This window comes from Colletotrichum scovillei, assembly GCF_011075155.1.
Source record: "Colletotrichum scovillei strain TJNH1 chromosome Unknown Contig00003, whole genome shotgun sequence".
In the NCBI taxonomy this organism is placed as follows: Eukaryota; Fungi; Ascomycota; class Sordariomycetes; order Glomerellales; family Glomerellaceae; genus Colletotrichum; species Colletotrichum scovillei.
In genome coordinates this window covers 648,207-661,731 of record NW_023336261.1, presented here as the reverse complement: position 1 = coordinate 661,731, position 13,525 = coordinate 648,207, and the positions used below count along the sequence as shown (strand labels likewise).

Here is a 13,525-nt window from a genome sequence, read left to right as displayed (position 1 = left end):
ACCCTGTCCCTGCTCCTGCCCCCGGTCTCTTTCTCCCACCTTTGACCCAGTCGGTACGTTTTTCTCTTCATCCCTGCTAGCGCATCTTGAAGTTTTCCACTCCTATTCTTTTTGCGAAGGAGAGAAGGAAGCACCCACCCAGGATCCGTACTGTCCTATCAACGATGGTCTACTTTGTACTGTGCATTAGTCACCCCGGTACGTTCTTTCCCGTACTGTGTCTGGTTGCTGTGGCTCAACTGCTCTGCCACTTGCTTCCCATCACTGATCAGTCTACCTTAGGTAGAGTGCCTGACCGAGAAGACGTGTACCACCACCACCACCACCACCACCACTTCAGACCAAGAACCAAGAAACCAAGGCGGCAGCATAATCAGACCGGACTGCTTACTCCTCCCGTCCCGCCCCTGCTACAGCATACCTTATGAGCCTCTCCCCGGACGGAACTTTGGCTTCCTCACCTTTCCCCGCCTGTCCCTGCTCTCCTCCAGCGACTTCATGTTTCAACCTTTGTCCGCTCCCGGCACCTCGCACTGCGCGTCGTCGCGACATGGATTGGCTCAGCATTCGCATATCTGTACGGAGTACGGACAGGCGTGCCAGGCCTGGCTAAGCGTGGAGATTATGGACATGACAGGCAGGGTGGGGTGAGTGGGTGGATGGCCAGGGCCCGGTCATCGCTGATCTGATCTGACTCTACCGGAAACCTCAACGTCCTTCCTCCCGCACCCAGAAACCCTCGATACCGGAGGGGGGACGGCCTCAACGGTACCGGCCGGTAGCAGCCATCGATCATTGCGGGAAGAAGAGAAAGGAGGGGGGAAAGATGGAACAGACATTCAGAGAGAGCGACGATTGTCTTGTCTCTCATCCCACCTCCCAATTGACATCTGCCGTGCTCATCTAGAAGAGATTCTGCCCAGTGGCCAAACACCCATGCATCCATCTCACACATGTTTCTTCATTCGTCCAAGGAAATACATACCTACTGGCAGGAAAGGCACGAACCAGATGCAATGCGAACCAAGCCCGGGCAACTTGCAAGACCAGGCCTGGAATCAACCACCCGCATCTTCAAGCCTCCCAAGTCAGCCCGCCGCCGTCTCCGCCTCCGCCTCGGGCTTCTCCAAGTCTTGGGCCAGTTGCCAATCTACTGTACTTGGCTAAACTGTGGCAGAAGGGGCTCGCGGGAGGCGAAGGAGAAACTGAGAAGCATACTTAGGTACTACGTATGGTAGATAACAGAAAGAAAGGGAGGGAGGGCGTGACTGCAGCAAGGCTTGCCAGCGCCTACAGATAATTAAGAATACGTATGGATACAGATACTCGCTCTGGCTTTCGTTGGCGCTCGTCTGCCATTCTTGCACCACCAACATCACGCCAACGCCATCCTGTTTTCTCTCCTCTCAGGTTCTCACTTCTCCATGGCCAAGATGGAAACCCCCACCTCCAGTTGATACAAGACCGTCAGTGTCAGGTAACTTGCAGCGGAGCACTCTTGTCGTGTCGTGCGTGTCGGCCTCCTCCACCTCTCTCCATGGTGGACGACCAACAACGGGAAAGGCAGCAAATGGTGTTGGCGGCGGTGATGGACATGCAGGATTTAGGTGCCCTGGATCGTCAGCAAGCTCCCCCGGGCAGGATACCTTGCGGCCTCGATCATGTTCACGTTCTGCAGACGGTACTTTGGAGCTCCTCGAGTGCCCGAGTGCATCTTCTGTGTCTTCTGCATAGCTATGGATGGATTGATGGACGAATACCTAGAATGAGGCAATCCAAGCCAGGTCGAGTGCCATGCCACAGTAGACATGTAGAATGATATCCGTACCCAACTGATACCTATGTTCAGTACGTGAGTACTCTCTCTGTAAAGGGCGGTCCTCAACGCAAGCAGCAAATTGTCGAGCCCAAAGCCCAAAGCCCAGCCGGCTTGCCGTCTCCGTGCCACCATCCCACGCAGCGTCGCCTCGTCTTGTTTAGTTTTTTGCTGGATGGTCGCTCTTTCCTAATTTTTTTTTCCCTGCTCTTCCTTTCTCGGTCTGGTCTGGCGGGCCCCACACCCCGTCGCCGCCGCGCTGCTTAGCGTTGAATCTTGCTCCAGCCACACCCCAACCTTTTTCTCTCCTTCCCTCCTTCCCCCGGTGCCATGAGCGAAGTACGTAGTAAGTACGTACTCTTTGATGTACCCACTTTCTGTTGCTGCTGCTGCTCATCCTCGCAGCAGCTGTGAGGTGCAGCAGCAGCTGTGCGCCATGTTCCTCGCCTTCATCTTCTCTTCGTCTCTCTCTCTCGCTCTCCCACACTCAACATCCTTCTCCACCACCACCACACCCCGGTGCTCTCCCCCGGCCTCCCCTGCTTGACTGCTTGACCGAACACGTCCACGCCCATACCAAGGATCACCCCCCCGATGGCCACCCTGGTCTTGTTGGATTTTTTCGCCGTCTTTCGCACTTGCAGGGATACTCCTGACCATCAGGTACGTGCTACTACGACTCCCGCCGCCTGGGAACAGAGGGCGTGTACGAACACACCACGCACTACCACCAGAGGCACGGAGTACGGATATCTGTGTGCAGAGAGGTGGGAAAGTGGCTGCTTTTGCTGGCTGGCGTCTGCCACACATCGTACGCATTTCCCACCTTCTCCTCTACTGCACTCGCTCTCTCTCTGTCGCCGCTCTGTTCTGCAGCCCATCGCTGACCCTGGTCCTAGTCCTACCTAGTCTTTTCGCTCGTCTCTTTCTTGCTGGGGGCGTGGCATGGCACTGTGGGTGTGCTGGGACAAAAACCAAGCCAGCCAGACCAGACCAGACCAGACCAACCCGAACTGAGAGGTGCCTGGTACCGGTAGCTTTTTTCTCCTCGTTCCCTGTCTCTTCTTGCTGGGAGCGGCGGTGGTGTTGCACACAACCACCACTGGCACACACCACACACCACACACACACCTGGCTACCGCCCCCCAGTCTCCCACGCTCTGCTGAGGTACTTTGTACTGGGCGCGGACTGCGGTGCTCGGAACTCGCTCGCCATTCAAAACCACTCCGTTCCCTCCGGAGCCGCCCATCAGCTTGTTCTCTCTCCAATCTTTGTGTGCTCCAAACACCAAAGTCCAACATCCTCAACATCCACAGCACAAAAAAGTCGTCTCAAGAGATAGTCAACTTCTCGTTGCTCTTTCTTGCATCTTTCCTGACACACGACACTTGCATCCCGAAGCAAGAGCAGGAACAGAATTCCAACACGGACAGACCCAATCCCATCCTGTCCAAGAACGAGACATCACAACCGAAAAAAAGAGAGTCAACGGCATAACTCTGTCACGACCCAAGGCACGGAAGGAAAGGATTGACCCCCATAGTTTTGCACCTATTCGGCTGGTCTCCTCAACCCTCTACCTCTTTTCGATCAGTCAAGCTCGACCCAGAACCTGACCGACCATACGATCCCCACGAACCTCGCAAGCCACCGTGCAGGGACGTCTCATCGCCTCGCCTGAGCCTCCCATCGGCCCCTTCTTCCTTTCGAGACACTCGAGTCCCCGTCCTTCCCCAGCTCGTCATTGCATTCCACCTGCTTCGACGACATCTCCACGGGACCCTCCTCCCCAGCTACCGACATTCCTCGTCACCAAACACACGACGGAAGTTTCTTGCCCTGTTGCTGGAACATTGCCAGAGCAGAAAACTCGACAGTCGCCCGCCTTCCTTGAATCGACCTTTCTCTCCCTCCATGTAAGTGGTCAACTGCGACTCCTACACAAGAACGTAATACACCTGTAAAAACAACAAAAAAAATACATCACCACCTTCGTCATCATTACTACTTTCCCTTTTTTTTCTCATTGCCATATCACTTTCTCAGCCTTGCCTCTTTCCTTCGTCCTGTTCTTGATTCTTAATCGTGGGAATTGCGTTTCCCACAGCCACCAACGCTACAGCCATTAGCTTCTTTTTCTTTCCTTGAATTTTTCCACTCTCTCTACCTCGTTTTCTTCCCTTATTTTTTATCAGTTCAGTCATCGGAATAGATGCACCACAACCAATTTCCTTACCCGACTAAATAACCCTAAAGCCTCCCATGGCCGCGACACAGCTGACGGGAACCTTCCAATAACACAGAAATCCTAATTTCCTACCAGCGTCTCGTCGCTCATCCTCGGCCGCTCCGCCTCTCACCTTAATTCTTCGCTGAATTGATACCTATTTGCTTTTCCGCCACTATCCTCGAGCCGCCACACTGACGCCGTGCCGGGCGCACGATACCAATTTCCTCACCACACACCTTCATCCACCACATTTTCCGTACACAACCGCGGGAATGCCTTACACACCACCCTCCCACCACCGATCGCCAGCAAGCTCAGCACCGTCATCGCCCGACGTGAGCAGACGTCCCTCCTTCCAGTCCAGCCCCAGACCGTCACTACCAAGGTCAGCATCATACCTCACCAAGCACAGGAGAACGCCGGCAGCGGCAGCAGGTGCTCCCACAACAAATGGCAACTCAGACCAACCTACACCACCAGGGACGTCGGACGATTTGAAGGGCATGGCCACTAACAGCAGCAGTGTGAGGCAATCACCGCCGCCACTGACAGACGAGCGAGGCATGCCCAAGGGCGCCATCATTTCACCACCCGACTCGGGAAGCGAAGAGGAGGACGTCGCAGAGCGTGGAAGGCAGATTGACAATCTTAAGGAGCTTCAGGACATCATCAGCCAAATACCCGTTAAGAGGGAAGCCTCCCCAACCAGCTCCAAGCTCGACCAGCCCGCACTATCTCTCATCACCAAGGAAGACCTTCCCAAGGAGGGTTTGCCCACCAGCTTCAGCACGAGCTCCCTGGACGCCCTCGCTCAGACGGTCGCCCGCCGCGTCAACCATGTGAGATCTAGTACCGAGCCCAGAATAGTAATGGAGTCGGCTTCCATCACTGGCTCAGAATCCGATTCGGACGGTAACAACTTCGAGAACAAGCCGCCAATGGTACGCAAGAAGTCTGGAGAGCTCGTCAGACCCGCACTCCGGCCCGCCTCTGCTCGCAGGCGGCCATCCAGCATGCCTGGCACCCCGACCTTTTCCAAGGCCGTTCACTTCGACTCACACCTCGAACACGTACGCCATTTCCTCCAGGTTGATCGGCCGCTCGCTGTCAGTGCCGGATCCTCGCCGGTCGACGCCTACGACAGTGATACCGAGTACCCCTTCCCTGGAGAGGAACGTCAGAACGCTCGCACTCCCCCATTCGAGTGGGAGATCGTCACGGCAAACCACCCCGCCGATACCCCCATCCGCAAGTCCCTGCCTGTCCGCCTCGAGAGGGTCTGGTTGTCACCCGACCAAAAGAACTTATTGGGCTCCGTTGCAGTTGCCAACCTGGCATTCCAGAAATACGTTACGTGCAGATTCACTCTGGACTACTGGAAGACAACCTCGGAGGTCGGTGCCGAATACTCACATGAGGTTCGCGCTCAGGACGACCATGTCGCTCAGGACCGATTCACGTTCAGCATCAAGCTCTCCGACCTGGCTAACCTCGAGACGAAGACGCTATTCTTCTGCATCAAGTACAACGTCAATGGCCAGGAGTACTGGGACAACAACAACGGCACCAACTTTCAGGTCGACTTCCGCAAGAAGCATTTGCCCCAGAACGGCAAGCGAGGCCTGCAGGGCGCCGCTGGCCGCCCGGCGCTCCCACGTAGCAACCGCCGCTCGAGCCCTTCTTCGGCGCCTCGGCCTAAATCCATGCCTGTCGGCTTCGATGATTTTGGCAACCAGTCCAAGCTGAACTTTGACCAGCCCATCCACGAGTACTTGGGCGAGTCAGGCCCGACTGCTGGACTTCGCCTCAAGATCAACAAGTCTACCGGCAATCTGGCTAGCGATAACCTCTCGAGCCGACTGACTGCCCCCAGTGGACAAGCCTTCTCCAACCGCTACGACTTTGGTGCCTCCCTCACTGCTGCTGTCCAGGCTGCAAAGGACACCATTGGCAAGGACCGCAACCAGGATGGTCTCTATATGAAGAGCCATCGCAAGATTCACGTTCCTGCGCAACAGCCCCAGCAGGCGAAGCCGGCCCCGGCCGTGACTGCGCCCCCTGTCTCTAAGCCGGTTGTCAAGCAGCCCACTGTCCCTGGCACCGACTCCCCCAACCCTTCCCTTGCCTCGTCATCATACGAGGAATTGGTCAACAAATACTGCTTTGTACGTACTTCTGGTCAACAATCATCCATGTCCGACCCTTTCATTACCGACCCTCACCGATCGCCCACTCTCAGCCCAAAAAGCATGTACTGACCTTGGCTATCAACAGTTCGGCTCCAAGCAGTCCAGTCCGCAGATTAAGGATGGCACATTGAGAAACGGCAAGTTCGACGGAGCTGACGACGTTTTCGCGACCCGTGGATCCAACAGCACCAGCTCGAGCTCCAACGGCAGCCCCAGCATGGCCCACCAAGCTCAACACGCCGGACCCGCACAACACCACGCCTTCCACCTTCGCGACTCCAACCCTTATTTTCAGCACCTGGGATCCTACGGTGCATCACCAGCCTCATCTCCACTCAGTCAACCTTTGCAAAGCGAACGACCCGCGAACCAACGTCCGAGTCAGGCTACCACCCCAGCAATAATGAGGTCCGCTTCCCCCTCGACCTCGGTGGGTGGCTTCCCTTTCGCCGGTACGTCGCCAAATGAATTTCCGTACGCCCAGCAACTGCAGGAGCGCTTCCCATTCAATACCGAGACTCATGCGGCAACAGCAATTAGGGGTTAACGGCGCCGCTCGCTCCACCATGTAATCGCGATCGTCTTTGCGGTCTCGTCATTTGACTTTTCTCGATTGTGTTTTTGGACGAAAAACTATTTCATCTCATCTTTCGGACACTGGCGTTTAATGGCATTCGACGCCAAAAGGCCAGGGACGGCCATGGCATCGCGGGGAGGCGTTCAAAGAGTCGTTCATAATCCATGGCCCTCCATTCGATTTCGCGACTTCCCGAGCATACGATAGGCATTCTTCGGGGGTCATTGGGAAAACAAACAAAACAGCCTTGCTTTCTTGGTCTTTCATTCGTTGCCCATCATTGATGAGCTCAACGCAGCGTCGAGGGATCGAGTCTCCTTTTCGGATGGGGGCACTCAGGATCGATCTGCATACGAGGAGTTCCTTTAATGCGTAATTCGCTCGCACCTTCACTCTTGACCTTCAACAGCGGCTGTCATTGCGCTTCGAATTATCTTGTCATTTGTATTTTGCTCCTCGTTGAGCTTTCTTTTCGCGCACGGTAGAGGATCCAGGACCACCAGCACACGACATTAGGGGTCTTAGAGGGATACGGGCCATCGAATACTTGCTTTATTGGAATGGGATGATACCAGATGACATGAGATTGTCTCTGTCCGCCTCAGGCGGATGATATCAAGGGTGTGCACCGGATCCCCGACCTGTTCAACTACCCCAGTACGCTGCGTGGTATTGACAGGCTTGTTGTGGAGATTCGGTAGCGGTTGGGTTTGGAACGGACAAAAGTTGAGGAACCGAGTCTTGAGATTGATTGAAGCATCGACTCGTTCGTGACACAATAGGTACCGGTTCATACAATGGGCGTTGGGAACATGGACGCAGTCACTTAGCAGAAGCGTTCGGCCATTTGGCTTGATTAGTTAGGGTAGCATGGGAAGACAAAATAACCTGCCATTGCTCACACATTATTGTTCTCTCTCGTGCCGTGACTGGACCGAGTCTTGCGTTCCAATTTATGTTAGTGATGCTCTCAATACCCCGCCACATACCTTGGACACGCCTTCACCACCGGAGCGACACCCTCCCCCTTATCATCGTCTTATCTGCCGTGACAACCATCATTTTCAAGTTCTCAACCTCACAACCCATACCATGCGACTGCGACCGTGACCGCGAACGCATAATGATGGTGGCCTTTCAACACTTACCACGATCAAGTGATCCATCTTGTAAGAGCTTGGTCGGTGGTTCATTTCGTTTCGCGGTTTCAGGTACGGTCGTCGTTTTCGCTTTCGGATTGAGCTTTCGGGTTTAGGGGGGGGGGGGGTGTTGTACGAGATGAGTGGGGTCGTTCGTGTTGCATAATCTGGGGCACCCGTCGTGAAGGAGGATTCGGTTCCGGTGTGTGAACCCTGCTCACGGGCTGGGGTTGCCAAGAGGCGGGATGTTTTTATGCGTAGCTTATGGGAGAGTGGAGGATGCGAGCAGGACGGGTTGGCGATGATGAGTATTCGATGGGGTAGTGGGGGTTACAGGCATGAGTTCGCTTTCAGGATCGCTTATAGACGGCCTCCTTCCAAGACGAAGGCAGAGTGTTGAGCATGAGGCCGCTGGGGGTGGGAATACGTGGTAGGATACAGTAGCTTTAGAACAGATCATGATTGAAGATCTAAAAGTACGCTTGTTATATCAGACTGGAAGGACAGTCCTCCGAATTGTGAGTCACAATATCCAAGAAGGAGAAACATGCTTGTGAACTGGCAGTCAGAGTATGTAGACAGAAAGATGCGGTGCCTTGCTAATGGAGAGGACATAGTGAAATGACGATGCCACCAGAAACATCTGTATTAGCAGTTTCAATATCCTTACCGTTAGCATACGGGTTACCATGCACTCGAGGGGTAATCATGGTAGTATCTCCTTTCTATAGTACACTAGTGACTTGCTTGGCCGCATAGAATTTACAAAATGGTAACGGGATTGGCGCTCTTAAGCCATCTAACATAAGCGAATTTACTTTGCTAAAGGGTCTCGGTATATTTGATGAATCGAATATTTCGGTCTTTACGGCTCCTTTGCGTTCGAATTCGATGGCCTCATTGCGTAGTCTATGGATCCAGGTTCGTAGCATCGCAGTTATTGCAACCAGCGGGTATTAGGATACAATATGCAACACTGTTCTACGGTGCGCCATAAATCACCCTTCTGAAGTAACTTCACGTCATTGCCACTACTTCTTCCCTGACTCCTACTGCTCAGTCATACCAGGAGGGCACCCGCCAGTGTAGTGTTCACATTCCGCAACCCAATCACTGCCGTAGCTGGAGGCGCAGTTCGCTTGGGTGATGGGCGTGCCCATGATGCACTGTAGGTGTTAGCATTACGAAGGGTACTCATAGCCACTTGTTGGAACGTCTTACCGCCTGGACGTTGGTCGTCTTGTTCACGCAGTACTTATGGCCAGAGCCGGGCTGGCAAAAGTGGTAGGCAGCGTGCAGATCGGGGACGCTCTTCTTATAGCAGCTGCACATCCAGGCTGAAACACTCAGAGGAGCGCTACGATAGGAAGTCAGATATGACTCAAGCGACAAGGTGAGAAGTCTTACAGGTAAGTCAAACCCCCCACTTCCCGGCACCCCCCTGTTTCTGGCACCCACAAAAACGCGAAAATCCACCACAACGCAATGCCCACCCCCAACCTCCTTTTATCACAACATTTTCAATTCGAGTCCAAATGGGCTCATTTTTTGCACATACCTTCTTCTATATCTAATGCCTCAATATACCGAAGATCAGCTTCGTCAGGCTCTCGAGGACATCTCAAACGGCAAGAGTCAAAAGAGAGCCTCATTGGAGTATGGGATACCACGATCAACCCTCCAACTACGTCTCCAAGGTGGTCAGACTAGGAAAGTGGCTTTTGCTGACTGGCAGAGGCTGTCTCCTGACCAGGAGAGTAAGCTGGCACAATGGGTTCGCATTCAGGCTTCGCTGGGCCTCGCACCAACGCACCAACAGGTGAAGGAATTCGCAGAGCGAGTTCTGGCTGCTGCTGGGGATACCAAACCATTAGGAAAAGGCTGGATCTATGCCTTCGTGAGAAGGAACCCTATCATTAAGGTTCAGAGAAGTCGTTCCATCGATTCTAGACGCGTTAATGGGGCATCTACTGAGGTCATTAGGAACTGGTTTAAGTTCCTTGCTATCCCTGAGATCAAGGACATCAAACCAGCCAACAGATATAATATGGATGAGACTGGCATCCTCGAGGGTCAGGAGCTAATGGGTTAGTGCTGGGCATGGCTGAGACGACGTCTGTTCGCAAGAAACAACCTGGGTCGAGGGCATGGGTCTCTATCATTGAGTGTATCTCAGCCTTGGGTAGGGCACTTCGTCCTCTTATCATTTTCAAGGGGAAGACGGTCCAACAACAGTGGTTTCCATTACATCTGGTTCCATACGATGGGTGGGAGTTTACAGCAACAGATAATGGCTGGACTACAGACTTAACTGCCATTGAATGGTTAGAGAAGGTGTTTATCCCACAGACTATGCCCGAGGCTGAGGGCGAGGCTCGACTGTTGATTGTGGATGGGCATGGGAGTCATACGACGACAGACTTCATGTGGAATTGCTATATTAACAATATCCATTTACTGTTCTTACCACCACACTCTCTCATGTCCTCCAGCCACTTGACCAGTCTGTCTTCAGCCCTGTTAAGTCAGCCTATCGGAAGGAGCTCGGTTACTTGTCTCAATGGAACGACTCTACCATTATAGGTAAAAGGAACTTCCTGGACTGTTACCAGGCCTGACTTGCTGGTCTATCAGTCTCGAACATCAGAAGTGGTTGAAGTGGACTGGTCTACACCCTGTAGCGATGGTTAAGCCCTGATGAACCCTATGGTATTACCTGAGCCTTCTGCTAAGCCCACCACACCCAAACCAACCAGTCGGGGCAAAAAGCGATGCCATAATGGTCAACAAACTACCCCTGTTGAGCCATGGATTCTGCTTCCTCTGCAGTGGTCTGGTCGACACCCAGGAAGCTGGCAGAGCTCAGCGGTCAACTGCACTTATACACCCAACTCGACAATGATACCAGCAACGGCTGCTGTTCAGGAAGGTGAAAAAGGCTTCACAGAGCAGGCCTGGCAACTGGCAGCGCCCAGCAGCAGCTGGCTCACCTGAGGGCCTGTTACCAACGCTGCAGTTAGGAAGAGGAAGACTGTTCAGATCGATCCCAACACGAAGTTTGCGAACATCAGGGATATCCATCGGGCTCAAATCGAAGCGGGTGAAAAGGAGGTTATTACGGCTGAATCCAGCGACTCTGAATGCCCTAGTGAGGCTGGCAGTTGTATTGTAGTGGGTGTGGTTGAGGATCAATAGTTAATAGTAATGAGGAGGTTGGGTTGTGATCCCATCGTTTTTGTGGGTGCCAGAAACAGGGGGGTGCCAGGAAGTGGGGGGTTTGACTTACAAGAATGCGAGGATTGCGGCGGTCTTCATTGTGAAATGAGATGGAGAAGTAGGACTCTGTAATGGGATTGAGCGATGAGGACGATTGGGTTCTATACCGATGTTCTAGAAAACTTGGCGTCTTCCTTCTTATAGTCCGTTTGCTAGATATTCTGATAACCCACTTTGTCGTGATAGGTAGCCTCAAATGACTTGTCGAGACTACAAATGTGCGTTGCTGAGGCCAAAAGTCTGTTCCTCCCTGTCTGGCTCTTTGCCTTTGGACTATTATCGCACTAGTCAAATTGACCTAGGTTGTCGTAATTGCCTTTTCGACGTTAGGCGTCCGTCATTCAGCTTTTCATGCTGAGGCTCAGAAGCATCCCACATAGTGCCGATAGTATCCCACCGGATGCTATCGAATGCCAAAAGCTTGGTTTCTTCGAGCGGAATCAGTCAACCCAATGATCATACAGTTCTATCCTGATTTGGCAATGCTTAGAGTTCTTCAATTCAGGTTGGACAATTTTGAAGGAGAATATTGATACGGAGAGTGCCTGCTGCTGTCTCGGCGGACCCGAGGAGACGGCACCTTGATATATTAAAGAACAATTGAGTTCTTGCAGTTACCAGCCTTGAGGAACAACACGCCCTTACCTCGCGTGTAGACTCGGAGAGTTTACCCAAAGTAGTAAACAGTACCATAGTAGAACCCCAAAGTAGCATGGTCTCCGGCATCTTCGTTATCATACTCACTCACGTAGGGCCACTTGTCAGAGGGGCTTTGGTGCCGTGATGGGAACTTGGCCCAGTGCGAAATCCTTTTAGAAGGCCCACAAGCCGGCGGGAAAGGCTTGTCCAAAAGCTTGTCTTATAAGTTAGGTCCCTAGACAAGCACTTTGTGACCTCAACTTGCTAAGAGTAGCCGGTGAGTGCGAAGGCTCCTCGGCAGATCCCCTACCCTTGGCCACCTGCGTGTTGGGGATGTCCAACTTTCACAGATTGACAATTCTCCCAATATGGACAAATGACAGCAAAGTGGGTGGCCGAGGCCTGGTCACTCTGCCGGTCAAGCTTCGCGCTACTAAACATTTGCTTGCCGTGATAATACAGCCGCGAGTGTTCAAACGCGGAAGATATCTGGAGATACAAGGAACGGAGACATTTCACATGGTCAGTGCCTGAGCACTTTTGCGAAAGCCTCACATTTTGAATCCACTTTGCGCTTTCGGTCTTTCAGGGCAGTGCCTCGCGGCCTTGGAGATGGGCTTGATACTAACTGTAGGACAACTATTTAAAGTCCGGTCCTAATCGCCCAGAAGTTCTTGCCATCTCCATCTCATGCTTCGTCAAACATCCAATCTTCTGACTTCTACTCTCGCTCGATACCTCCCCAGCTTGTTCACTCTTTCGAATCTTACAATGCGTCTCACGGGTGCTCTCGCTCTGCTGTTGGCCGTTGCCACAGCCTCCCCTGTTGCAGTCGCCGACATTGGGTCCAAGGACGTCAAGGAGATCAACGGTCAGTATATCTGATATGAAATGCTACTGCAGTCTTCGCGGTAAAACATCAACGAGAGTCCTTGCTAACTTAATGTAATAACAGGTCTCCCTGTTGTCAGCGTCGAGGCTCTGCAGTCCCTCGAGGCTCGCGATGCCCTCATAACCAAAGGTAAAATAGGATTCATTATGACTGAAATTGCTGTAGGCTAATTATGACAGACGTCATTGCTGCAGGCAAGGCCGATGCCCCCGTGGAGAACTCGCTCGAAGCCAGAGGTACGCAACTTGTACTTATTACCTAGGAGTTCATTATTGACACACTTCTCAGTCTGGCCTGCCTCTCACCAGAGCGACCACTTCAGGGCCGGAAACGGATGGGCCAACAGAGTCAAGACTCGCATCATCGTCAGCGGAGTTCATCTCGTGGTCACTGCCTGGTTCAATGACATCCACACCATGTTTGTGCAGTTCGAGCCGGATTTCCCTAGTGGTACGTTCACACACTTCATGAAGTCTGACTTTAAAGAGCCGGAACTGACAAGTAGCAACAGCTCCCAACTTCTTGATGGCTGGCCTTGAGGATCTCGCTACCGGCTTTCTCCGACAGCCTTGGAGAATCGCCTGGGATAGCATCTATAGCCTCACTACTAGGGGCGGTGAGACCTTGCAGTTTGACAACCAATTTGTCATGTGGTGGAACTGAGCCCATCTTCAGGATATAAACACTTGACTGGGCCGAAGCACCAATGCATTTCATTCGTCCCCCTCGTAGGAGGCATCGGTCGTGGTTTTATATGCACCATCGA

The 13,525-nt window shown here is 52.9% G+C and overlaps 3 protein-coding genes across 3 annotated transcripts; 2 read left to right on the top strand and 1 right to left on the bottom strand.

The window, feature by feature from the left end:
- The first annotated feature begins 2,328 nt into the window (after positions 1 to 2,328).
- On the top strand, positions 2,329 to 7,789 carry HER10_EVM0003598 (uncharacterized protein). Its single transcript, XM_035482930.1, has 2 exons — positions 2,329 to 6,212; positions 6,322 to 7,789. The coding sequence occupies exons 1-2, from the start codon at positions 4,320 to 4,322 to the stop codon at positions 6,781 to 6,783; spliced, it is 2,355 nt and encodes a 784-aa protein (XP_035335848.1). The 5' UTR covers positions 2,329 to 4,319; the 3' UTR covers positions 6,784 to 7,789.
- Positions 7,790 to 9,001: 1,212 nt separating this feature from the next.
- Positions 9,002 to 9,977, bottom strand: HER10_EVM0005355 (uncharacterized protein; the record flags this gene model as incomplete). Its single annotated transcript, XM_035474976.1, has 3 exons — positions 9,002 to 9,118; positions 9,174 to 9,309; positions 9,940 to 9,977. 3 exons carry the CDS (start codon positions 9,975 to 9,977, stop codon positions 9,002 to 9,004), a joined length of 291 nt encoding a protein of 96 aa, XP_035336024.1.
- Positions 9,978 to 12,638: 2,661 nt separating this feature from the next.
- HER10_EVM0009191 (uncharacterized protein) lies at positions 12,639 to 13,298 on the top strand (the record flags this gene model as incomplete). The annotated part of the gene is made up of 4 exons (XM_035478688.1): positions 12,639 to 12,738; positions 12,823 to 12,888; positions 12,939 to 12,995; positions 13,048 to 13,298. 4 exons carry the CDS (start codon positions 12,639 to 12,641, stop codon positions 13,296 to 13,298), a joined length of 474 nt encoding a protein of 157 aa, XP_035336363.1.
- Positions 13,299 to 13,525: the final 227 nt, after the last annotated feature.